Source organism: Theobroma umbraticum, unplaced genomic scaffold (assembly GCF_002168275.2).
Source record: "Theobroma umbraticum cultivar Fairchild unplaced genomic scaffold, ASM216827v3 scaffold_146.0, whole genome shotgun sequence".
Taxonomy (NCBI): domain Eukaryota; kingdom Viridiplantae; phylum Streptophyta; class Magnoliopsida; order Malvales; family Malvaceae; genus Theobroma; species Theobroma umbraticum.
The window spans coordinates 5189133-5217082 of record NW_018397265.1 but is presented as its reverse complement, the minus strand read 5'-3'; the positions used below and the strand labels follow the sequence as shown (position 1 = coordinate 5217082).

Here is a 27950-nt window from a genome sequence, read left to right as displayed (position 1 = left end):
CTGCTTTGAACAATAAAGAGATTTGTGCAGAAAGACTAGACACCAAACATTGCCTCTATTTCTTCACAAAATCCCACTCCTAGTAGTATGATGAATAAAACATAGCACACTATCGTTTCCAAAGGGAAACAGTATACATTGTTTTCTTTTTTTTCCTTAAAAATCATAATCCTTACTCTCTAGGCATGGCATTCTAAAGTTCACAATATAACAAATACACTCTTGCTTTCTTCAAAGGTAAGTACAACTACACGACAAAGGCGGAGCCTTCTTTGTACTGTGTTTCACAACAATGATACCCCTTATAATACTCCTACTGTTAGCTTCTGCCCGAGAAATACAAAATCTTTGCCTATGAAGTGCCCTCCTTCGGAAAAGTCAGGGAAAAAATGGGTAATGCACCAAGCTAACTAAATCCTCCAAAAGTCGATTGGAAGTTTCAATCAGGCGTTAAGAGCTGCAACCTTCTGAGACAAGGCATCGACTATCTCATCGTTCACTTCAGCAATTGGTTCCTCCTGCAGCAGTAAAAATAAATGTGGTGTAAATAAGGTAAGTGCATAACATTCATTTGGTTCCGCATCAGGAAAGTGCTGTCTGCTACAATACAAACAGTTGAAGCTTCTGTGATAATTGTTTTCAGCTTGTTTCCACTTCAGATTACGTTTTCTAATTAATATTAAGTTGATATTAGTTTGTCAAGAGATGGGTTTAGTAAAGAAAGAATAGTCTTACCTCTGAATCTTTCTTTTCCTTCACAACAACACACTTTGAGGCACTAATGCTAGCACTCTTCAATAGGCTACGAGTACTATAGTTTGGTTTGCTAGGGCCATTTTGCCCTTCTGCATTTGTGTTTTCTGAACCATCCAAAGAGCTTGGAGGACTGTGGAGAGATGTTGCAACAGAGGCTGCAGTTCGCCTCTCAAAATCATTATTTTGAACAACATTCTCATCCTTGGGAGCAGGAACTCGCTCTCTGAAAAGAAGATAGCATGGTTGATCAGGAAAATGGAGAAACAACACGAACTAGACAAACTAGGGGGTATGTTCTGCCATCTAAAGTATGAAAGCAGCTCCTGAAATTTTACAAAGCATACCTAGGCAAAGAAGCATGTTGCCTTTGAAGTGGAGTACTTCTTTCCCCTTTACCATAATGTTCCTCCAGATGTGCAAATTGTCGCTTAAATCGATCAACACCACTATTGAATTAAAAAGACAACAAGATGTTACTTGTGATGGTAGCATAAAATACGTTAAACTAGAATTTTCAGATTTGTTTCCCCTTCCCCCCTATATTTCACTTTAGTATGGCATATCTTCAATTGGGAATTGATCTGATATCTACAAAGCCATTCAAAAGCTAATTATTTGCTGAAATGATTTTAAAGCATATAAGGACGATCTTTAGACATCATATCGAGCAACAAAAGGAAACCCAAACTATCAAAATCCCATTGATTTAGAACTTCTCCCATTTAAGAAAGGAAATAAAACCCAATCAACAACAAAAATGAAGACTGTGTACGGCATTGAGAGCATGACTTCATCTATCAAAGTTAGTTTCCGGACTCCAATGTAGTGCTTAAAATGAAGCTGTCATTGATCATCCTATGATATCATGAAGCAGCGCCAGATTTTAGCAAAAAAATCTTGACATACTTTTAGCAAAAGAAAAAATTGTCATACATACATCATGTATGGGTAACCCCAGTGTTTTCAGTACTGGACTGGACCGGCAAGTTGAACCAGTTGTACAGGTACTGATGGGCTCTCTGGTTGGGATATGTACATTGAACCAGGTCTAGTCAAAACCCAGAAAAATCGGAAAAAAAAAAGGGGTGAACCATTGAATAGGATAAAGGTTGAACAGCATTTTAATTTTTTATTAATTCGTTTAGTTTGTTTTTTTTTACCATCTTACAAAAGATTATTTTATAATCTTTAGAACAAGCTGGTTGAACCATTTAAACCAAAACCACCACGCCATCAGTTCCTACACTAGCTAGGTTTTCAAAATATTGGGCAATACTAACCCTTTTTTTAAATATTATTGTATCATTAAATATTCTTTCATAAATGTATTGTCCTTTTTCCTTTCTATAAGCACATTTTCATATCAAAGATGAATAATACCAGCAAAGCAAGTAATTAGCTAGTAATTTGAACTTAAAAGCTCATATTTGCATATAGTTTTCTTAGATTATAAAGTACAGCTGTTACCAGAACAAACTACTGACCAACCCTTCCAGTTTTACCATATTAATATAGTGGTATCGCAATTGTTAAGAAAGCAAGAAATGACACCATTTATTCATCTGCTAGAATTTCAAGTTTTCATCCCAAGAAAGCTTGACTAGACTATGCATATAAAAAATTGTCAAATAAAAAAAAGGCAAATCCATCATCACAACTATGTTCATGTGATTGGTCTAAACATTGACTACTCTTATCTGCCATTTATATTTATATTGGGAGGCAAAACACATTTGCCAACTCAATACATCATTCCACTACCAGTTAATTCAACAACTATGACAACTTCAAATTAATGGAAAGAAACAGACTTTAATTATCCTATGTCTATTAAAAGAAAAGGGAATGTTAAACAGGATATTCTCCACGCATTTGACACAAAAATGGAGGTGGTCTAGCAGCATTTCTTGAACTTTAATTAACCAATACTAAACTAAACAGAAAAGTCTTTAAAAAGGTCTAACGGCAGTAAATCTGTTACAGCATAAGATTCTGGACTGTTACATATCTAGGACAGACATCATGCTAATAACAATGTGGACATATTTAACTTGAATGTAAAGAATGACAGACCGCAAGATAAATGGAAATCAACTCAAATCTTAAGATAAATAAAAATTAACTCAAATCTTATCTGGTTCTTCAGATAGTTATATTAATCAAGATACTGTGGCTAATGATGACTAATGCTAGTGACTGCACTGACGGACATTATATAGGTCAAGTTGATGATGATACCAAACCAAAAACAAAACATGTTCCAATGCTTACACATCCTAAAGAGAAATAAAAATTTCGCAAAGTTTTACAATAGATTTCAAATGGAGGAAAAAAGGAACATTCAACAATTCAAGAAAATATGACAGATTTTTAAACCTGAATTGCATATTGCAATGCACAAATAAAGAGATGACCATCATAGCTCCCTTTCCATATGTGTAAAGTTAATCTAACTTAGAGATAATAAGTATTTTCTAACCTTGGGTACATGAAGCTGGTCTGATCCCCACCTCGGAGATACTCCTGCAGCATCTGCGGATGATACTCTAATATCTGTTCCCTCCGAGCCAGAAGATTGTTAAGCTATATTATGAATAAAAGCCACATCATACCAAAGCAACAAATGTGGAGTACCTCTCGATAAATCAGCTCTCTAACATCGTCTTTTGTTAATTTTCTTCTCTCAAACTCAAATTCTAGTTTTGAAATAGGTTGAGTGGATGGTTCACGATCCACATTTGCCAAACCATGAAAATATGGATCAGCTAATGCCTGCAAGCATAGTGCATAACCATTAGGGATATCAGAAGCATGCAAATCAGGACCTAACTTGCTGATTTAAACTTGATTTGATGTCAATGGTGAGAGGAATAATCATAGTTTTGATGAAGTGAAGCAGATGGGACTTCAAATAAAAGCAGTCGCATTCAAGATCATTCCTTCATTGATCTCAATTTGACAGGATTTATATCCCCTTTTGTTTTCTGAATATATAAAATGTTAGCGAGAAATTACTCTTGTCAATTTTAGGGTTATCCCTTGTATACATACTTCCTTTCCTTTTTAAGTGCTTTGGAAACAATTTTTTTTTTTTTAAATCACTCAGAATGCTCAATCTTACCTCTTCAGCTGTGGGACGATCTTTTGGATCAAATGCAAGTAAGCGCTCAAGTAGGCGAAGAGCCAGGGGATCCACGTTAGGGAACTTTTGCGAGAAAGGAACTGGAAGCTTTTTACGCATGCTACTAAGGTACCTCCTTGCCTTTTCATTTCGAATCTGACAGGTCATAATAAATAAAGTATTGATGAGTGTGTCAGCATTTAATTTCCATTAGAACCTTAAACGTTACAATAAAGTTCAGAAATAGTGTAAGGTTGAAGCAACTGAATAGCACAATTGAATATATGAAAATAAGATAACTAACCCTGGAAATGGATTCAGCAGGAGGAGTGCCGAGTGTATCAGTCATGAGATCCAATTGGTGCACCACATTTTTTCCAGGAAACAGTGGTTTTCCTGTAAGCATCTCAGCAAATATGCATCCTATGCTCCATATATCAATAGCAGGGGTGTACTACAAAAGGACAAAAGACTCAGAATTTACAATTATAGCCTGATAAAACATATTTAACAAATATTATAAATCAAAAGGCAGACGAAGTATCAGATACTGCAGTTCTCATGCTCAAAAGATAAATATATATATATATATATATATATATATATAAAAACAAGTAATTCACCCTCCCCCACAACACACACTCACACACAAAAAAATAGGGCTGATGGAGACAATTGATAGGTAAACCAACAACATCAAAAGTGGCCAAATATTCAGGATAACAGCACATGGCTTACAACCAGATCCACAGTTACAGGTGGAACTAGAAGAAAAGAGCACAACAATTTTGCGTTAAACTTAGAGAACACTCACTCTCTCCCTGGCTCTCTTAAATGCTAAAGCAGAATTTCTATGAGCTAAGTAATGACTAGATATTATTCAGAGATTTGCATGAAACCAGTTTTTGACCAATGCATCCAATATCGAACCAATGAGTCTATAGCACCTAAGCTAAGTGCTAATATGCTCATTTCATTGCTTATTTAGCAAAGATTTGAGCATGCAGACAATAAACCTATCAAATACATAGCCTCTCTAAGGTCATAGCAAATCAAGGTTCTTAATAAAAAATTTCCAATTTGCACAAAATCTATTTACAAAGGCAGTTACCGTAATTAGTCACTGTTCAAAAGGAATTTTAACAACTTTCAGGTAACATGTTAACAGTGTTAAACCAAACTGAAATAGCAACAGTAAACATTCTTAAGACTTATAAATGCAGCTTTCTCCATGAAAGTTGATGAAATACAAAAGAAATAATAAACAAGGATTTACAGAAATGGCAACCTTCTGACAGCTAAATAAAAACCATCCAGAAAACAGAAGTTCTACATAAGTAAGAAAAATAATTCATGAGAGGCGGGAAACAATCTGCCATCAACCAATTCAAAGACCAAAACTTAGAATCAAACTAGTTTCCAGGAACCTTACTCCAACATGCTACTGATAACATCAAATTACACAGCGAATAATGCATATTATAAAGGATGTTAAAGAAATTGCCCTAATGTGGTTTTACTGTTAAAGAAATTGTATTCAAGCAATCAAACTCATAAGCAACAGTTTCAAGCAAGTTTTAGACAGGATAACACTGCTCCACAGAATTAGAAAGGGAAAAGCCAGGGGGTTGAAAACATTTCAAGAAATCAAAGCAAAGAAACTTCCACTAGGTAATCAAAACAAAACAAAACAAATCTCTTTCTTCTCTTTGAGCAAACCATCTCAGCAACCAGAAAAAGAATATTAAAAGAGAAAAGGCTGAAATGAGATTATAAGCAACTTACTTTGGAGAAAAAAGATCCACAGAGTTCAGGAGCACGATACCAACGGGTGGCTACATAGTCCTTAATGGATTTAACAAATTTAGTTAGCATAAGTGTTTTAAAGACTTATCCTCTGTAAAGTGAAAAATAACACATACATACATACATATATATATATATATGAAATTACAAGCAAATTAAGCCTTCTGAGAAAAACTAAGAAAACAAGAATGCAGGACTTCGTGACAGAACAACATACAGTCCAAAAAATTGCTGATGGGGCATCATTAAATGATACTCGTGCAAGCCCAAAATCGCATATCTTAAGTTTACAATCAGCATTAGCAAGGATGTTCTTTGGTTTTAAATCTCGATGGAATACATTTGCTGCAAGAAATTAAAAAAAAAATCAATAACAAAACTAAGGAGTGGGGGTAGGGAAGCATACCAAAAAGCACTGACCTGTGTGTATATACTTCAGACCGCGAAGAAGCTGGTATAGAAAAAATTGATAATGCTCAGGAGTTAAGTCATCATTGGCCTTAATTACTTGGTGAAGATCAGATTCCATCAGCTCAAAAACGACATAAATATCTCTGAATTCTCGTCGTGATGGAGGAAGCATAATATGCTTTATTTCTACAATATCTGGATGCCGAAGCAACCGCAGTAGCTTGATTTCTCTCAAAATCCGTGTCGCATCAGAGACATGCTCAAAGACATCATTGATCTTTTTTATTGCAACCTTTTCACCAGTGTGGGTGTCAATTGCAGAACCAACAACCCCATAACTTCCTTTCCCAATGACCTCCTGAATTTGATACTGGCTTGCCTCCCCATACTCAGTGAAAAATTCTGTTTCAAGTGCACCCTGCACGGCACCATTGCTTATAAACATCAAAAAAACCTATTCAAAGACAAGGAGCAAAAATGGAGGGGGACAGGAGATATATTCATTGAAAAGATAGATTATCGACTCTTTTATTTTATTATATCACTGATGCTATAAAATAAAAAACAAAGAAATTAAGTCTAAAAGTGCACGCTAGCTAAGGTGAAAATCGAACTTTCTACCAAAAAACAGTCATTCAAAACTTCAGGACCACAGATGCAGCCTCTCAATAACATTTCTTATTAGCCTTCCAAAATGACAGGAACAGGCTTCCCTTCATACCTCTCAGAAGCTGCCATAAATAAATTTAAACATATAATATTAAAAGGAACATTGCCCCTTATTTTCCCATATTACGGAATATGGATGTTTCAATGAATTAAAATCCGGGTATATTAAGCAGAATGATAGCCTAGACACAACAACGCACTTCTTTTCCAAAATATACAATAATAGAACAATGCTGCTGAAGATATTAAGGGCAATATCGTATCTTTCAAATAATAGATTGAGTATGGGAGAAGAACATAAATATAAAGAAAGCTTCCAGCTTCAAAATCTAAAAAATGCAAGCAATCGATTTTATAGTGGTGCTGATGGAAATATACATTACTTCTCAATGAGCTGTACTACACAAGATGACTGCTAAAAATAATAAAGGATCAATAAAGCAATATGGAATTATTGTACAGGAAGAAATATGATAAGAAAATAATAATTAAATTCATTATTTATAAAAAAGTTTAAAAAAAAAAAAAGCAATGGCATTTGCAATCTTTTATTAAATTAGCAAGCAGGATAATTTCATAAAATTTGACTCATCTTAATGCGGTAAAAAGATATAACAAGATCATCAAAAGACAAATATATATATATATATATAATATTCACTGGACATCATTAAAGAGTCCTAAAACAGAAGTTTTGTTAATCGATCAATTAATTATCATTAAAGGAAAGTAGTTGATCTATTTTTATTAAGAAAATAAATGAAAATAAAGGTTGATTTGATCCTTAATGAGCAATGTCTTCCCGATTTTCCTTTTCCAAATAAAAAAAATTTCATATCGAATTTATATAAAAGAAATAGCCAGTGAAATCAGATCTCCAAGAAAAGGTAAAAAAATTACCTTTTTCTGAGATTCCATGGAAGAAATGAGGAAGTAATTACGCTTGGGAACTTTGACGAGCTTCAAGGAAGCAAAATCGAAATCCTGAACAACGAGGTCCCCTCCTCCTTCTAGGTGTTGTTGCTTTTGAGTCAGAGAAGAAGCTGAATGATCATGCTGATTCGGTTTGACAACATTATCTTGTCTCGGATTATTATTCGTATTATTATCAGAAGAAGTAATCAAATGGCGACGTTGAAACCAGCGACGAACACCGTCCACGAGAGTGCCACTTCCCCCCATATACTCTCTCACTTGGATTCACAGCCAACCAATTCCAGCATTGCCCGCTCCCTATTCCGATTCCGATTCTCCCTCCCGATTTTCTCTCTCCTTTACCCACCTATTTACTTGTTCTTTTTCTCTCCTCTTCTCTTCTCTGATCTTTCTTTTTCTTTTTTAATAAAATATTTCACTACTTTTCTATTTCTTGCCCGCTCTATGCGGAGAAGCAAATGAGGGGGCGGGGGGCGCGCAGTCGAGATATTTGCAGCGCCAACTGGAAAGGTGAAGAACACTGAAACAATTTTTTCCCTTTTATTTGTTTTCCTTTTTGCCTTCTTTTGTTTTTATTTATAGCCTATAGCCTGTAGGTGAAGTACAGAGGGACATTATTTGATGTTAGCTGTTATATTTTTATTTTTTATAAAGTTAAAATTAATAATATAATATATTTATGTGATAAGATAATATGATTATATAATATTTATTAATTTAAAAATAAAAAATTATAATTGTTAATAATAAAATTTTATTTATTTTAAAATAAAAAATATATATTAAATTAAATATAATGTAAAATAAAAAAAGCATTGCGATATGCCCTAGCTGGAGTTGCACTGCTCTCACGCCACGCACTAGCGGCGTCTTTTATAATTAGTTCCATTTTAGTTGAGTTAGTAAACAGAAAGAAAATGACCCCAACGATTAAATTTGAAGTTTGAACCATGAAATCGAGCTCAAATTTTGACTTTCCTTTTTTAATTAATTAAATCAACTTCAACCCTAAATGTACAATTAAATTCATTGGCCACCCAATATATTCAAATTTTACAAGTACAAAACAAAGGGTATAAATAATGTTTTGAAGTAACAATTCCTTAAAACGTCTCAACAGAAGTTAAAATAAATTTGTCTCTTTCCATTAAGTTTTAATTAATAATAATTAATCACATGAAGACACAAGGAGACATGGATGGCAGCAAGCGTGCGGTGGCAAATGAGGAGGCTTGAGTGCACGTCTCCGTCATGGTGCGGAAATTGATAATTACACAGGGAGATGAATAATTGAGAATTTGTTGAAAGGTTTTTCGTCATGTGGAACTGTGTGGGTGGGGGGAACACATCATCACATGCAGTCCATGCTGGCGGATGGCTTGGCTTCCATCACACAAGCAAAAGCAACCATTACTTTGCATGAAAACCTCCTCTTTCTCCACTTCAATCTCATCCTCATTATCCTTTTCGTGTACAACCAAAGAAATGCATGGACGTTACTAAAGAAACATGGGAGCACAGAGTCAACTTTACTTTGGGCACAGTATCTGAATAAGTGTCTCTTTCTTGATTTTGTTACTTTCTTTTCCTTTTTTCTCATTTTACATCAACTTTAATTAAGATTAGAAATTTATTTGTGCCACTGTAGACACAATTTTTAAAAGAAAACATAAAGGATAAACAAAAGCTTCCCAAAGTTTCAAAAATTACACTTGAGTTGAGCTTGATCCGAGTCAAATTGGATTGGACATGATGTTCTAAGTTTGAATTTGATTCAAAAGTGTTATTATATTATTAAATTTTAATTAGTAGATTTTTGTTAAATATTTTAATTTTATAATATTTAAATAACATTTTAATTTTTGAATAAATATGTAATTTAAATAAGCAAATAGGGTTCAAGTCAAATTGGTAGGATTAATATTTAGACTTTTGTTTGCTAGTAGTGCTTAGTGTAACACATATGTAATAGAACAATTTAAAAGCTCACTTGTTATTGCTAATATTCAACAAGTAAGTACTTCTCAAAAAATTTAAGTTGATGTCACAATTCATGGATTATGCTAGCAAAGTTGAGATTGAAGTTGGAAGAGATTACGATAAAGATTGTTGACATACTGCTTAAATAAGCCCTTTAAACTATTCAAGAGCCATTAAATAAACCTTACAATATGCTTGACCACTAGAAAGAAATGAATTGAGGGGGGGGGGGGGGGGGGGGGGGGGGGGGGGGGGGGGGGAAGAATAAAAGAATAGTCATTCCAAGAGAATAGAATAAGAAAAAAATAATTATTATATAGATTAGTTCATGAGCATGGAATAGGATAGAAATTGCTATTTTACTTATTCTATTATTTGGTTGATAAAAATAATTTTAAGAATAGTTAAGGAATAATGAGTAAATGATAAAAATACCTTTTATTAAAATTTAAAAAAAATTTAATTAAAAAACAAGAATACTATGATGAGATAAAAAAATACTATTTATTAAAATTAAAGAATTTATTTTGTTAAAAGATAAAAATATTATAAATACTAAAATCAAAATAATCAAAATACTGTGATGGGTAAATGGTAAAGTTATTACCAGTCACAAGATCAAATAGTGGTCTTAAAATATCCACCACTCAAACTCGATTATCATAATGATTTTTAATATTAATGCTAATTATACATTTTTTTGTTTTATATTTTATTATAAATAAGGTAATACTTACCATAATTCATTAATTATTTTAAATATAGCTTTAAATTTTAATTTATTTTTTGTAAATTAACTTTAATTTATTAATTTAATTTTTATTAATAATATACATAAAAATTATTTTAAATTTATTTTAATCGAATAATTAATGGATGCCAATATTTAACAAATAATGTTTAAGATATTCCAATACGAATTCAAGTAATAATTCAAAAAATTAATCAAGTATTACTATTTGTAAAATTTGGATACCCTATCAAACAATAAAGATGAAAATTAAGATATCTCAAAATATCGAATACCTTATTCATTGAATTCCAAGCCAAACCCTAAGAACTTGTGTCAATGCAATTTTTAGAGCTGGACCATTTGAATCCTAAGTCCAGTCAAATTTACAGCCCGTGGTAAAGTTGTGCTATTTGTGGTACGTACCTTGCAAGACAAAGAAATGTAGCCACGGCATTTGGGAAGCACTGGCCTTGGTCTGTATTGTCTCATTAATATAAAAAATCCAAACCCATTTGGATTGCCAAAATCAAACAGCAATGTGGAACAAGCAACACAAAGGGCTTTGTAATTCCCATGAGCCCTAACGTCATACCAACACTAATCAACAGAAACTACAAAAATTACAGCATCTGTAACTGTTCCAAAGAATATTTTGACTACCCCAAAGAGCTTTCATACAGATCTCCAACTCGAATTCAACCATTATTATTTGAGCAGTCGAAGGAGATGGCAACTTATGAATGAAAATAAGGGCAAATAAACAACTTGTCGAGACAACCATGAAGGGGGCATTCTAAGGCATGATTTTGTCTCCTTCAGTTACCTGCATCTCGGCTGTAGTATTGGTCCAGAGTTTTTGCTGGTATACGGTGGAGAAGTTCACGAGGAAATATGCGAAGCAGTGTCCATGCCAAATCAAGTGACTGAAAGATGTTGCGGGTGTCATATGCTCCTTGGGTGACAAATTTCCTTTCAAATTTATCCAAGAACTCCAAGTATAGCTGTTATATTCAATAACATCACATTAGGTTCTTTCTAAGAAATTACAAGACAAATAACAGTGCAAGAAAATTGATGAAAAAGGGGAAAAGAGAGTAACCAAATCCTCAGAAGAAAGTGCTTCTTCTCCAACCACAGCTTTCATGGCCTGGACATCCTTCCCAATAGCATAATTTGCATACAGCTGAAATTTAAAACGATTGAGAAACAGAAGGAAAAGTTAGATGCCTTTACATTTAATAGAGGATTGAAATTATACCACTACAACCAATGCCTTCAGACCTGGTTAGACACATCAGCATGATCCCTGCGTGTCATCCCCTCACCAATGGCACTCTGCCAGAAGGAAAAGAAAAAAGATTATACTTCACATTAAGTCACAATTTGTATGCTTTTCATCTTAACTGATTCAATGCTATTCTCTATGAGTGCTATCCTCACCTTCATCAGACGAGACAGCGATGGAAGCACATTGATTGGTGGGTATATCTGTCCAATTCAGAAAGACAAACAAATTATTAATTGACACAGAACAACTACAATGTCATCTATATGAAGAACTATATGCACCAAAATCCACTTTAAAAAAAGATATCAAGAGTATTGTTGAATCTGAAATCAACTGGTTAGGCAACCAAGGTAGATGCCATCAAATCATACACCATGATTTTCCGCATTCAACCCAAGTCACCATGAGAAATCTACTAAAGCAATGCAAGGATGGAGAACACACAGTTTCTATATAAAGCACCATATTATAAATGAAATTCTATGTATATATTGATGGAAATAATGCTGATAATTTGTGGGCCTGCACACCTCCCAGAAACACAAGTTGATAACTTGAACTGGCTAGTTTTGACATTACCTGTCTATTATAGAGCTGCCTGTCAATGTATATTTGCCCCTCTGTGATATATCCGGTAAGATCTGGAGTGGGATGTGTAATATCTGCCCAAAACGATAAATTGATTGAAGATATGAATCAGAATTACAATTAAAGCAGGTATTGCTGTGCAAAAAGTTAATATAGCTAAAAGATGCATTACCATCATTGGGCATAGTAAGGATTGGAATTTGTGTGATAGAACCCTTTCGCCCTTCAATTCGTCCAGCACGCTCATATATTGTGGCCAAATCTGTATACATGTACCCAGGATATCCACGTCTTCCAGGTACTTCTTCTCGGGCAGCAGACACCTGCAGTAGCAATAGTAGTGTGTCTCATACAAGTGGTATGAAATCCTATAAATCCTAAGAAATTTAAGATAATTAAAAGACAATAAACTTCCAGCATTCACATAGAGCCTTTGGGAGCTGAATACATTTCTCAAATGTAAGTATAAAATATCCAGAATGCAAGAGCAACCAGAATCATAAAAGATGGGGAAGAATATCATATATGGGTCCATAGACCTCTGCTTTCCACAGCTGGTAATCATGCATGCCAGAGAGATTGCATACATGAGACATGGTTGCTTTTTTTTACCTCACGGAGAGCATCAGCATAAGAACTCATGTCTGTAAGGATCACAAGAACATGCTTCCCACATTCATATGCCAAATATTCAGCAGTCGTAAGAGCAATACGAGGAGTAATAATACGTTCAATTGTGGGGTCATTAGCCTGTAAAGAAGAAAGCAGAAGGTAATTTCTTGCTACAAATAAATTCTTTCCTATAGATACAACCTCCCCAAATAAAATACCTAAATAAAATAAATAAAGCATACCAGGTTTAGGAAAAGGGTCACTCTCTCCATTGAGCCATTTTCCTCAAAGTCACGTTTGAAAAACTGTGCGGTCTCCATGTTTACACCCATAGCTGCAAAAACAATTGCAAAATTGTCTTCTTCGCCACCCTGAAAAAAGATCGGGTGAGTTAAACAATCAACTTGCTATGAATCTAGTGGTAAGGGCTCAAAAGAATCAACAAGATAGTAAGAAAGGTAGAAAGAAACAGCCATATCTAGGACAACTGCCTCATATTTTCACAAGTCAGAAATACCAATGCTAACCTACAATATAATCTTGCTAACACAAAGTACGAGATGTTTATTATGTGATCTTCAATTTGAAGTTCACTCCAAAGGGAAAAGCAACTTTTTATCACAGATTAGAAAACTAAAATGCCACTTAAGTCAAACTTCATAGATTGAGCAGAAAACTTCCAAAATATCATTGCTTCCACCAAACTACACTGTGAAAGCATCTAAGAGTGTCCAATTTGAACATAGTAAGTAACGTAAATGCTTACACCTATATCAGGCTATCCTTCAGAAAGAGATCAATGATGCATATACTACGGTTAGCAAGTTCAGTTACTTAAACTATCAAGGATGTTAAATCACTACTAGCTAATCAATATGAATACATGAACTTCACCTCAGGCTGATCCCCAGACTTCTCCAATCGTTTCACCAAACCAGCCTGGCGACAAATCTGAGCAGCAATTTCATTATGGGGAAGACCAGCAGCAGAAAAGAGAGGGATTTTTTGCCCTCTAGCAATGGAATTCATAACATCAATTGTCGAGATCCCTGTCTGTATCATTTCTTCGGGATAGGTTCTCTCACTAGGATTAATAGAACTCCCTGCAAAGTAATAGATCATAGGATAAGTAAATGTGCAGCAACTAACAAGCTGATGGTTAGAAGCAGCTTATACTGTTCAAAAATAATTCATTCCACAACACTGCCTACCAGAAATATCCAAATATGCCTCAGGCAAGATAGGTGGACCATTATCTATTGGCTTGCCAGAGCCATTAAAAATGCGCCCAAGCATATCCAAAGAGACAGGAGTTTTCAACACCTAGAAAATAGAGTCAGAAGAATAAGGGCAAATGAGCTCAAAACAGAAGAAAAATTCACAGCAAAAAAAAGAAATATTTTTCCTAAAATGCACTCAAAACAGGCTCTTCCCAATTTTCTTCTACCTTGCAACCATGCCTCCTACAGAATATTGTAATGGTTCAAAATAATCAGGAAATAGCAAACAGCAATACTGACCTCAATTAAAAGACAATGTGAAACTCAGTTGCTCTTTTCTTGTTCTTTTTTTCCCATTTTGTGCAAGTGCGTGCCCCAACACATTGATTTACCATTTAAGCATAATCCACATTTACAAACCAAATAAAGACCTAGTGAAACCTCTAGAATGCCGTGATAACTTAATCACACACAACATGATAGTAAAGTGGCTTATTTTTGTTTCTAAGAACAGCCATGGCTCATATTAGCTGCCAATGCCTAATGACTTCTATGTCTGAAATTGAACCATAAACAAGCAATTTTCAAAAAAAGAAAAAAAGAAAGGAAAAACAGACATAGTCGAACGGCTTGATTGCACAAACTTAACCTTGTAACCAGAAAGGCAGGAAGTGGAAAAATAAACAGTTCCCGATAAACCAAATAAGTAACAGTCTGATAGCTATTAACCATCATACAGCATGTGAAAATTACTCTCTACGGTTCCTCTGTGGGCATGACATCCTTTTTTAAAGGTTGCAAACCATGGTGTTGGGCAGAAATATATGTCGCTAATCTGACTACATTAAACCTGATATTTAAAGTTAATTGCAAACATTAATTTGCTTCCAGAAAACAAAGAAGGAGCTGATACATAAACCGTAGAAGATAAACTATTCTATAACAGCAGCCAAAACAGCCATTGAACCTGATATTTAAAGTTAATTGCAAACATTAATTTGGTTTCAGAGACCAATAAAGGGGCTGATCACTTAAACCCAAAAAGATAAACTATTACCATAACAGCAGCCAAAACAGCCAGTATAATTCCAGTCGCCAAAAGAGAATCTTAGTTCACTACATGACAAAACATGTCTACAAGGTCTAGGAACAACCAGACTTATTTCCCCTCTAATCAATTAAGCACCAGTTACCTCAAAATTCAAGAAACAACTACAAATGCAGCAACATGCCTTGCAATGTCTAAACACATTCAATCTGACAAATGATGCTAAACAGTAATCTCAACTACAGAATTTTCTGAAGAAGCTATTTGAATAATTTTCCAGCTGCGAGTTCCAGGGCAGCTATTTTTCATAACGAAATTAGAGATGTACGACAAGAATCAAACAAAAAAAATAGAAAGGAGGAGATTACATACCTCTCCTGTAAACTGCACGGTCGTGTATTTGTTGTCAATTCCAGATGTTCCTTCAAAAACCTAGCCAAAGTGCCATATAAGTAGAGCGCACAAGGAATATATGCATCTGCTGCTAGTGAAATGGCAGCACCAGACTAAGGTATAAGACCTCTCACCATAAATATAAACCAAGCATATTGTATGGTGCACATAATAGCAATTCATATACGAAGAAATGCTGGAGAGTTTAAGACAGACATTACCTGAACAACAGCTTTTTCTCCATCAACTTCAAGGACTTGACCACGTCTGGTTGTTCCATCCCCTAAACGAATATTAACAATTTCTTGATATTTGGGTCCCTGGAGAAACCATTAACCCTCAAATTATGAAGAGTTGAAATCAAAATTAAGATAGCATAAGAATGATAGTAGATAATGGTAAGAAAAACATAACTCACCTTCACTTTGTCGAGGATTACTAAAGGCCCAGCAACTCCAGAAACAGTTCTATACTCTGCAATGGAACCAAGAAAAGTAAGATAACTAGTCTTTTAACTGAAACAGTTTCTTTCGTGCGACAAATCCTGCCTGTTGCAATACATGTGGCAATATCAACCAGAATGTTATCAACAATTACTCCCTCAAGATTAAAGAGAGCATTTAATTCATAGCTGAAACAATAAATCAATTTAACATAAGCAAAGTTGCTTATGATCATGCAGTTGGTATAAAGCAAGACATTTTACCCATGCCAATCTCCAGCGTCCCCTCCTCCATATCGTGATTGTTTTCTGCCATACCCATTTTGTCGTAGTTCTGTCAAGAACGAGAGCTACAAATAAACAGAAAATTCATTGCTGGGCAGAAAATGCAAAAGATAAAAAAAAAAAAAAGAAGGAAATTTTCACTCTTGACAACTCTAGCAAAAAATCTAGAAGCTTAAAAATAGTTAAAAATGTCCAGTTCATTTGATTATTGCTTTTCAGACTTGCTTTTTACTATTTTGTTTGAGTTTTAAAGTAAAAGCAAATAGAATAAAGAAAAATTACAATTGATTAAGAATCAATAAATGATAAAATATAAAAGCAATTCTAATATAATGGGTAAATTACCCCCAAGCCCTTAGAGTTTCAACCTTATTCAGTTTAAGTCCATTAGTATTTAAAATGGATACGCTGCCCCCTAATAATATACTTCGCCGGATGCATAAGTCCTGCTGTTACGCACCATTTGACTTTCCATTAACTTCATGACATGGCCATCATTTTATACTCATTTTACCCTTCCCCAAAGACTACTGAGTCAACTCACATATCCTTTCACACACAAGAGACAACCACTCACATATCCTTTCGTAGGATTTGTTCAAGACAGCTACTGATACAACAGCCATTGCAAGCTCATAAAAAACCCAGCAGTGCTTTTTTTTTTTTTTTGAGACACATAACATGGCATTCTACTTAAATCGAAAAAAGGTAGAAGGAAAGAAAATTTCTGCAAAAGCCTCCGAGGTTATTCTCTTTAACCTGGGATGAATCAACAATACTTCAAAATGAGTCATCTAAACAGTCTGCACTGCATCCCAACCATCATGATGAATACAAATATCATGCTGAAGCTAGAAAACCTGTAATATGACTTCGATCAATATATATCCCTAGGTCAAACACCTAAATATTCTACATATCACCAATAGACGTATAGGCAGCATCTCCAGCTGCCAAACCTGTGTGCAACAACGCCTCCACGATTCACTGCTTTCAACAAATATGGGAATTATGGGGAAAGATGAGAAACAATGGGTGAAAAATGCTGTATCAGTTCACATTCAGGACTATTGGTGGTAAAACTAAGGCACATCTTAACTCCCAAGTCAAAATATATAGCTTCCAAGGCAAAATTAGCCCCATCTACAAGTCCAACATCTCATATTGTATCTCATTTGGGGCAATGAGCCCTAGGATAGAAAGCATCTATTGTCCCTCTCTTCGCTTTGTACAGCAGCCTCTTCTGCATAGAGATCTTTGTTACCCTAAGCTGAAAATTCTTTTCATTGCACAAGGAAGTCTCGTATGTGATTCTTAAATGTGGACAAATCATTTCTCAACTCAAATACTCCATTCACTAATTGAGAAAGCTATGCTTGAAAAAGCAAGGAAGGAGATGGAAAACGTTGGGGTAAACAATAGAATGGAATCAATTATGAGATGGATAGTCAACTGAATTGTGTAATCTGGATTGAAAGACATGTTTTAGTGTTGTTAGTTTAGTCATTTTTTAACATCTGTTAAGGATGTTTGGAGTTTCGGGGCAGAATGTTCATTTTGAATACTAATGGACTTCAAGATGAATTAGGGTGAAACTCTAAGGACTTTGGGAAAGTTTACCCTAACTTAATTGATCTATATACAAGTAATCATGCATTTTATAAGTGGCAAGTTAATAAACAAAATTACAAACTGGACCATTGCCAAAGAAGTTGCCTTAAAGCATATTTATTTAGAAGAAACGAACTCCACAAAATTCTTTTTTTCAATTTCATCTCAATTTATAATTTGCTACACTTGAAATCCATTTGAATAAAATGAATTCCATAAAATTTTGCAGAATTTATTTCTTCAAAATACACCACTAATCTTAATCAGAATCAGGAAGGCATAACTTACCAATATGTCCCAATCACGTTATTCCAAAACACAAAAAATTAAAACTTTGTTTCCAATTTAAAGAATTAAAGTCTGTTTGGCTCAACCAACCTAATAAGCCAAGCTACAGATCATGAAACTTCAATGGTCAGAAATGGTTCGAACACAACTACAATATAACATTAAAATTCCTCTTTATTTATTTTCCTTCATTTTCTCAGTGGCCAAATAGAATCCAAGTACCAAAACTAGCAACCCTTACAAACAAAATTAAAAATAAAAAAAAAGAAGAAGGTAAACACCGTTAAATTAAGAATCGATCAAAATTAAGTGAAAAATAAGAAAATTAAACAGAAAGAAAAATTGAACAACATAAAAATGTAAAGCAGTAGAATGAACGGATCGAACTGGGGTGGGACTGAATTTGGTGCAACTCGATTAAAAGCAATTAAATCGAAGATAATTATAATTAAGTGAAAGGAAAATGAGATCTGAAAAAAAAAACAAAATTAAAAATTTATAAAAAGAAAAGGAACTTACCTTCTTGTGTGTTTTTGTTTAACGAGAAGCAGCGAAGGGGAGAGACAGAGAGCTATGGCCAAAGAGAAAAAGGAATAAACTGAGATCTGTGGCGGACTAGAAAAATTAATTTTTAATATAATATTATAAAAATAAATACGAAATTATACGTTTGATTAAGTTAAATAATTACTAATGGCAATAACGATAATAATCCACTGACAAGAAAAGGAAAACACCTTAACCCTGAGTACGGGGCAGACAGTAAATGTCTTTTTGCTGGTGTTTGCGAAAGGGCTCCACGTCTGGGTGGCTCTGAATAAATGGATGACGTGGCGGGTAGTGATTTGGGTGTGGTGGATCAACGTCAAGAAGGAGGATGTGTCTAGATGACCCTGTCGTGGCGTTGGCCCACTATGATTGGACATTTGGGCAGCGAATACTTCATTTGGGCCCACCGCGGCTTCCTACCTCAGCCTCGAGGTGGATCCGATCATATTTTGAGTTTGAATCATCTCCTTAGATTACAATTCGTTAAATCGTTTAACATTCGAATTAAATTTTTTTTTTCAAATGAAATTAATAACTAAACTTTGTATTTTTTTTTTGTTTAAAGTTCGAGTTTGATTTCACATTCAAATTATTATGAATTCAGATCATTTAGAGTTTAGTCATATTAAACTCATAATTATCATTATTATATGAAATGTAATATCGATACAATATTAATAAAAAATTTCATATATTTATAACTATATCATATTTAATTAAATATCGAAAGCGTATCATATGATATGCAATACATATATTACATAACATTCGATATAGTCAATACATCTTTTATAAGTTTAATTTTAATTAATTATTAAAAAATTTAAATTTTTATTTTTTTTGTTGGAACATGAAAAATTATATTTTATGAGTTTCAATTTTTAAATTTTAAATTAAAAAATACTAAAGAAATCAAATTATGTTTTTAAATTTTTAATTAATAAATTAATATGAAAAAATATATTTTTTATTTAAAAATCTATATTATTAAGGAATATGTTCAAAGTTTAAATAAAAAATAATCTTTTCAATTTACTCCCTATAATCTTCAATTTTGTTAAAAAAATATAATATCTTTCAATTTTTTTCTTTATTTTACATGTATAAATGTTATTTATAATGAATTTTAAAATTTTTTACCATATCTTATAATACAATATGATCTTTGATACTAAAAAATAAAATTTCGATACACGATACACATATCTCGATTTAACAACTATAATTAAACTTTAATTTTTTTTTAAATTTAAATTTTTTACTTTTTATCAATTTGAATTTAATCAAACTTAAAATTGAACATTTTCAAATAGGCTTTCGAGTTCAAGTTCATTTACCACCTTTTGTTACTTCTGCGGCGATAACAGTATTTTGTTAGATCAAACCATCCAAGACTAACTAGCTACATATCAATAGTTTTTATTCTAAAAAAAGAATACTCACTCGTTGCCACAAAGACATAGTAAATATTTCTTTTAAAACATTGGCAAAAGTTCTTTTTATCTTTTTAATTGAAATTGACATACTATTATAACGTTTAAAAGAATGGCTTCTATAAATCCCGATTTCATATAAGATTAAAAGAGTAATTTATATTTTATTTATATAGTAAATTTGTAGATAATTTGAAAATCATTTGTGTCTCTAACATAATAAATCATCATCCTTTCAATCATTTAGTCATATTTTCAAAAATTAGTTGAAAACCTTGAAACTCAAATCCTTTGAAAAATCATTCTTCAAACAATAGTTCATCATGCATAATCAATTATTTTCATAAAAATCATACTCAGTTTACATATTAAAATACTTAAAGAGAAGTATCCACTTACCTACTTAGAGACTCAACCTCTAACTCCAATTATCACAACTTTTCTCTAGTAATTTCTTTGAAGTTTTCAACCATTCCTAACATTCGACAATTATCGCAATCAGTTACTTAGACTTATAATCTCATAATACCCATTCCAAGTACTTTTGAAACTAATCGAATTCAATTAAAACTAATTTTTTAACTTAAATCCACTATTACATTAACTAAATAATGTTTAGAAACCCATAAATCATTCATCCTGACCTTAGGTAAACTTTGATACTAAGGAAAATTACAAAACCTTAAGCTTTAGCAACTAAGAGAAAAATCTAAGCACAAAGACAACATTTTTCAGTTTCTGAAAATCAAGATTTAAAATTTTCAATGCTGAAAAATGTCATTTTGTTTATAAAAATTCAAAACTAAGCTTAAAATCATCAAAATGGTGATTTAGGTTAAAAATGAGTTAGAGAGGGTTTAAGGTTTTTCAAATAACTTGCAAATATGATTACGTGTTACAAATCTTCAAAAAAAGTGAAGTATTTATAGTTTAGGGTGTGAAAATACATTTCATCATTTTTATTTTTCTGAAAATAGTGTTATCTATTGATACATCAAGATTATCCATCGATAAATAGGCTTTAAGGTTCTTCAAAAAACTCTTGAGTTGCTATTTATCGATAGATGTGTCTCATCTATGAATAGATAAATTTGTTTATCGATAGATGTTCTTCCATTTCCTTACAAACCTTTTTGAGTTTGTATGTATAGATAGATGAAAAATATCTATCAATAGATAGGTTCTAGTAAATAACAATAAACTCAAAACTTTGTCCATTTGAACTCCCTTTTACATTAAACTTTATAAATAATTTCAAAACATCTAAAATTGAATCTTTCAAATGTTAAAAAGTTATTTTAAGTGTTCAAATTATGAAGCATGTACGCTCACCTAAAGATTTCTTAACTTAGCATCACACGTTAAGGTGGGATTTTACACTAAATATGTTTTTTTTATTCATGTAACATATGATATGGTCAAGTGGTAGCTAACATCATATGTCATGTTATGTCATGTCATATGACACATGATAAAAAAAAGTGCAATTGACATTAAAGCAAACGATGATTATTTTTCTGTTAATTTTAAAAATTTATTTGATTCAAAATAAAAATTATTCAATATAAATGTTTTTAAAGTTTAAGCCTAATTATTATTGTAATATATTGTCATTGAATGTTTTCAATATTTTAAATGTAAAGTATACTAGTATAAAATTAGTTGAGGTAATCATTTTTAACTTAGTCATAATTTTACACAGATCCATTAGTATTCAAAATAAATAATCCGTTTTGAAAGAATATATTTTACTAGACACAGAAGTTCAGCTATTAGTTAACTGTTAATGCTTTTTAAAATTACCAAACTATATAGATTATAATTTTTCATTCTTAAAGTTTTTTCTCTTTTATTGAAAAAAAAAATCTCTCTACCTTACCTCTCACCAACTGACCATCTTGTGGCTGGATCTGACCTTCTTAAGCGAGTGCAGTAGGAGGAGTGTAGAGATTTGACCAAATCTGACATTTCATGATTAGATCCGACTGTAGGGTAACCTATAGGTGTAAGTGAGCTTCATTGGCTACCAGTGTAAGGGAGCATTGTTGGCCAACATGCAAGGAAAAAATAGTGAAAAAGATGAAAAAAATAAAAATATTTTAGACATTTCATATTTATTTGTTAAAATCATTTACATGTTTGAAGTTTAAATTATCCATTATGAATATTAATGGATCCACTTAAAATTATGATTAAAATTTAAAAGAGTCTTGGTTAACGATATTTTTAAAAACTTAAAGAATGTTGAAGTTTTTATACAAGTATAAAAATTTGAAAATTTTTGAAATATAATAATACATTTTCTCTCTCATTTCTAGCATTTAATGACAAATCACAGGGAATTTTATTTATTTTAAGAAAAATAGAAGCCACTTCAGTATTCGAAATATAAACTTAAAGACATACAACGGTAAAATAAAGTGGATACGAAATATAAAAAGCAGAAGAAAAGGGGAAAAAACCAAAACGTCCCAGTAAACAAAGAGCTGAGCCACTTTAACAAACGGGAAATAGCAAAAAGACATAAAAGTCCACATCGCCACGTCAGCGCGGAGCAGAAAAAAGGGGAGAATAAAGGCAAAACACCAGGGCTTCAACGGTCCGAAGGCATGACCTTTCCCGTAAAATCCAACCCTTTCGTGCCCATATTCTCATCTACACTAAAAAATTAAAAAGAAGCAGCTACCCTCTTTTCCTGCGAAAAAAATATCCTTCCTCTCTCTACCAAAATTACCCCTTTCCCAAATTTTTTCATCCATATCCAAGAAAATGGACCCTTCTCTCTCGTCCATCCCCATAGACCCTCTCCGCCGATCGTTCCCCCGCCCATCATCCCCGCCCGTATCCTCCGCCGTGGCCAACCCGACTACGACCGCCGGTCTCCCTCCTAATTTGAGCCACCCGCCTTACTCTGAGATGATAAGCGAGGCGATAGAGGCTTTGAAAGAGAGGAACGGGTCAAGTAAAAGGGCGATAGCCAAGTACATAGAGTCAGCTTACAAAGACTTACCACCGACACACTCGGCCTTGTTGACTCACCACTTGAAGCGCTTGAAAAACAACGGTATTCTCGTCATGGTCAAGAAATCTTACAAGCTTGCTAGCGCAGCTAGATCTGATGCTTCCCTTCCGGATTCAGCCCCCCCTCACCCTTTCCGATGCTTCTCCTGGGCCCAAAGGGGCCGCGGCCGTCCTCCCAAGCCCAAGCCCACACTCTCCACTGTTGACCCCAACTCTCAGCAGCCCGTTGCTCTGGCTGATGGGCCTAAGAAATCCCCCGGGAGGCCCAGGAAAGATGGGCCCGCCGGTCAACTAGGGCCCAGGCAGGGCCGGGGTCGCCCGCCGAAAAGTGGACCCAAGAAGAGCCCCGGTCGGCCGAGGAAGCCGAAGACGGTGAGGTCAGTGGTGGGGGCTAATGCGGTGAAAAGAGGCCGTGGACGTCCGCCTAAGGCCTTGACCCAGTTACCCCCATCGGCTGTTTTGCCGATCCAGGTTCAACCCATGGCTGTTCCTTATGCTGATGCTCCGGCTGCTGTTGCTCCTATTTTACCAAGGCCCAGAGGAAGACCCAAGGGCGCGGCCGGAGCTGCTGGCGCTGTGGTCCCTGGAAAGCGGAGAGGTCGACCACCCAAGATTGGCGGGGTCTCTACTAACGCGATTAAGCCCAGGAAAACCACTGGAAAGCCCGTGGGCCGCCCTAAGAAGGTAATACCATTTTATGTGCATGGTTTTTGGGGTAGTGCTCTGATTCTGTTATATACCTTTTGCTTTCCAAGTAGTATAAATCTGTGTTATACTCTTAATGTGGTACACTTTTTAATCCTTTATTCGTTGTTAATTTAACATTATATAATCATTGTGGTACTCTAAAGTAACACAAGCAACTAGCAATTTGAGTCCTTTGTATTTTTGTTTTTCTCTGAATATTAAAGAAAATGGTGGGCACATTGGCACTTCACTTAGTTATTTGTTAGTGAAAATGGATGCAGAATGTAGAATTATTTAAGAGAGTACGGATTGTTACATGCAGTGCTTGTGGGTTCAAAGTAGTAGTCAATTCTTAGGTAAATCATATGAGTAATGATAATACGTTGATGTTGTAGTATAAATAGACTTTGCATTATGTCTGATATCATTGTCCTTGACTTTTTCTGTTTATAACAAAAGACAACTGAAGGAGCTGATACAAAGGCGTTAGCTGCAGCCTATGGGGATGTTAAGAGAAAACTTGAATACTTTGTAAGTCTGATGATTTCTTTTATGGCTTCTAGTTAGCTATAGTTTTGGCAGTGTAGTTCTACTAATTATGTTTGAATAATGTTGATTGCAGCAATTAAAAGTGAAGCAAGCAGTCGGAGCACTGAAGCCTCAGTTCAGCAGTGAAAGCAACATCAGTGTGATCGGCGCAATCCAAGAGTTAGAAGGACTTGCCTCAATGGACATTAGCACACCATCTACCGAGGAAGCTCAACCACCACCGCCTCCACCTTCGACGCAACCACCGGTAATGCAGATCGAAGGACAAGTGCATTAATCCTTTCTTTTCCTGTATGTTTAGCAAGAGCTGTAGAAATGTTCTGACGTAGACACAACCAATGATATTTCTGTAAAGGGAAATAGGAAGTTGCAAATCTAATTGTTATTGTTGTTGAGGTTTGTTGTTTGTGTAACTTTTTCATGACTTCAATTTTATCTCATTCTCTGTACTGATTCCAAATTTTTTTTATGCAACTTGAGTACAATTTCATCGGCACTTCTAACAACCCGAACCTGGGAATTATTGACACAGCTTTCTACTTGTGTCAGTTGTTGTTTACTACTAATCTTACTGGACATCAAGCATCCTTTTAATCTAAACACTTGCTTCTTTGCATTGGGTATGATGAAAATTGTCACCAGAGAGCTTGGAATTGGAAATTTGCAGCTCTTTTCTCCTATTGGTTAGTTTTGTAGAGCTGTTAGTTGGACTTCACCTAGAAAAAAGGTGAGGTAAAAATGTTAAATGGTCAAAAAGGTTGAGGAAATTCAGATGGCTGTGGGTTAGATTCAACATCACAGTTCAGCTTAGAATCTACAGGTAAATTAATTTGGACAAGAAATCCTTCTATTTGTAGTCTCTATTTAATCTAATTATAAAGTCTTCCCCCCTATTTACCCCTATTTCCCTAAGATGGCATTCTTTTCTCAGCCTGTCTCAGGATCTACAGCTCTAGGTAGAAAATGGTAGAGAAATTTGACTACTTTCCATACGATTATCAATAATTACATTCAATATTTACTCCTTCACTCATTTATTTTCAATAATTTTAATCCCTTTGATTTTTATTGTTTTTAAAAATGAAGTTCTGACCTAGTTGGAATGCTGATCTTTTCTAGCAATAATATGCAATTATATTTCATTATTGTCTTTGAGCAAATTAAGACTAAAAAAAAAAAAAGAATAAAAGTTATGCTCATAGCTTTATCCAAGCATCATTTCAGATTTGAATCAATATTCATATTTAAACCTTCTTTAGATTTCAACTTACTAATATTAAGATTTGATCTCTTACGCTGCGAATGTATCATAAAAAAAAAGAGATAAAGAAAGATATTAAAGACAAAATTGTAAATAAAATTATTAATTTAAATAAAAAGAGTGTTTTTTAATTTAGAAAATTAGATTTTGAGAAATGAGAAAAATACAAATTCATTCATTTTCTTTGTTCTTCACATTTTTTTTCTCTTGCCAAATGAAAGAAAAAAAAAATTGCTTTAACTCTCTTTCCTTCCTTACTCTCTCTCTCTATCAAATAGAGTGTTAAGAGTCAGAGACTATAATGAAAATGACAAATCAATAATTTTGCCTACCAAACATGCAATTAAGACAATCATAATATCTCATAGCCATGGCCTTAGGAAGCTAATAATGGTTGCACCACCTGAAATCTAATCAATCATTTTGTATATGGCTAGGAATTTATTTCACTTTTGTGCCCACCATGGTGACCGTAGGCAGAACTAGGTATGAGTATGACCTCAAAACCATAATGACCATTAGAGTTGCCTGCCTACTTTTCAAAGCTTTAATTTCCCAGTAAAATATGATTAATGCCTCAATAGTATCCTTACCATAATTGGGAGTCTTCAACATTTCTAATTTGGGGGCTTAGTCACATATTACACATGGTGTAACCTTGGGACAATAGATTTTCTTAAATCTTTATTATTTTAAAAGTTTAAATTGATATATGTCATAATATATAAAAAAAAACTTTTAAATTATTCAAGAAGATTCGAATTTTTATATTTTTATTGTGTTTAATTAAATTTTTATATTTTTATTTTAAATTAAATAAATTATTATATATTTATTTTGAATCTAATAATTTTTATGATTAATAATAACTTAATCAAAATATTATTTATTATTTTATATTATATAATATTGACGTGATATTAATAATGATATGTTGATATATCATAATAGATGATGACATAACATGACATATTGATGTTGCATGATGATATAGTCATATCGTATTTTTCACTACCCGTATTAGCATAACGTCAACGTCGTGTGAATATAAAATAATAAAAAAATATTTTGATTAACGATAATTAATCAACTATTACTTATACGGATTTATTTGACTTAAAATAAAAATACATAAACTTAACTAAATACAATAAAAAAAAACAAGAATCTATTGAAAGTTATTTTAAATAGTTCAAGAGTTATTTTGAATATTGTACCTTGATATGTCAAAGTAAAATTTACCCACATTAATTAAAGTTGAAAATGTTACATTATACAAGATTTTGATATCATATCATCCTAATTAACTTAATTAAAAATTTAAGGGCATAAGTTGGAATCAAACCAATGTAGTAATCTTTTTCAATAATGATGGATTCTATATTAAGTAACGTGAGGAACACTTTTCTTGCGTATTTGTATGATTGACCCATTCAAATAATTAAATAAAATTGGAATTTTACATCAAGTTTTGTCAAATTAGGAATATGATATTTGGACATTATTTCCTCATACTAAAAGTTAAATTAATATGCTATTATCAGTCTAGCTGTCAAGTGATAGAGAGTATTATATTCTTTCTATTGGGCTACTTTTCCTCCTCTAAACATGTGCAACAATGCAGACTTGCATTCCCAATCTCTTTCCAATAAGATTTTTAATTCAAGCCCCATCTTACTGTGGTCATTATTATGTTACTAAACAAATAATATACTTTTGCCTTTTTATATTCAATATTCTTTTGTTGGGCTCTGTAAGGCTTGAATCTTGGGCTTGATTCAAGCCCACTTAGGTTTAAGCCCCTTCATATCTTGAATTGTTAGTACTATCAATGGTAAAGGGTATTTTTTAGATAAAATCAAAAAAGACTTCAAAAGAACATTTTAATCCTTCTCAGTTTAAAATAATATTTTTACTCTCTTAATTGTTAACTCCATTAGTCAACAGTTAAACACATTTATACTCAAAACTATCTAAATATTTTAAGACACAAATGCCCTCTTAAAAAAGTTCTGCTCATGTTCTCTTACAAAATTTAACAAATTTTATTTTGATATTTAATAAAATTCGATATTTGACAATTTTTTTTTTGAAATTTAATAAAATTTTAAAACAAGATTTATGAATACGGTAATTTAATAAAATTTAATATTTGACAGAGAGAAAAAAAACTTAAAACTTTTAATATATAGTAATCAATCAAAATTATTTTACACCACCCTAAACCTTAATCTCAAAGAATAAATTTCGAATAAAAATTTTA

General features: G+C 33.3%; 3 protein-coding genes across 4 annotated transcripts; 1 reads left to right on the top strand and 2 right to left on the bottom strand.

The window, feature by feature from the left end:
* Positions 1-138: 138 nt before the first annotated feature.
* LOC110422417 (mitogen-activated protein kinase 9-like) lies at positions 139-8268 on the bottom strand. Its single transcript, XM_021436308.2, has 11 exons — positions 7664-8268; positions 6104-6512; positions 5901-6028; positions 5663-5722; positions 4182-4331; positions 3878-4033; positions 3391-3528; positions 3236-3309; positions 1101-1202; positions 736-979; positions 139-518 (listed from the first exon to the last, which is right to left on the bottom strand). Exons 1-11 carry the CDS (start codon positions 7943-7945, stop codon positions 444-446), a joined length of 1818 nt encoding a protein of 605 aa, XP_021291983.1. The 5' UTR covers positions 7946-8268; the 3' UTR covers positions 139-443.
* A 2638-nt stretch (positions 8269-10906) lies between these two features.
* LOC110422478 (V-type proton ATPase subunit B 1) lies at positions 10907-18847 on the bottom strand. 2 transcript variants are annotated; one of them, XM_021436416.2, is made up of 15 exons: positions 18707-18847; positions 16268-16353; positions 15980-16035; positions 15783-15881; positions 15541-15600; positions 14112-14223; positions 13795-14003; positions 13143-13271; positions 12901-13038; positions 12461-12611; positions 12280-12362; positions 11853-11900; positions 11694-11747; positions 11512-11595; positions 10907-11413 (listed from the first exon to the last, which is right to left on the bottom strand). In XM_021436416.2, the coding sequence occupies exons 2-15, from the start codon at positions 16323-16325 to the stop codon at positions 11228-11230; spliced, it is 1467 nt and encodes a 488-aa protein (XP_021292091.1). In that variant the 5' UTR covers positions 16326-16353; positions 18707-18847; the 3' UTR covers positions 10907-11227. The 2 variants fall into 2 exon arrangements, with proteins under 2 accessions (XP_021292091.1, XP_089640688.1); XM_089784562.1 differs by having other exon boundaries at positions 16268-16337.
* Positions 18848-22610: 3763 nt separating this feature from the next.
* Positions 22611-24875, top strand: HON4 (winged-helix DNA-binding transcription factor family protein). Its single transcript, XM_021436491.2, has 3 exons — positions 22611-23874; positions 24337-24408; positions 24500-24875. Exons 1-3 carry the CDS (start codon positions 22939-22941, stop codon positions 24701-24703), a joined length of 1212 nt encoding a protein of 403 aa, XP_021292166.1. The 5' UTR covers positions 22611-22938; the 3' UTR covers positions 24704-24875.
* The last annotated feature ends 3075 nt before the right edge of the window (positions 24876-27950 follow it).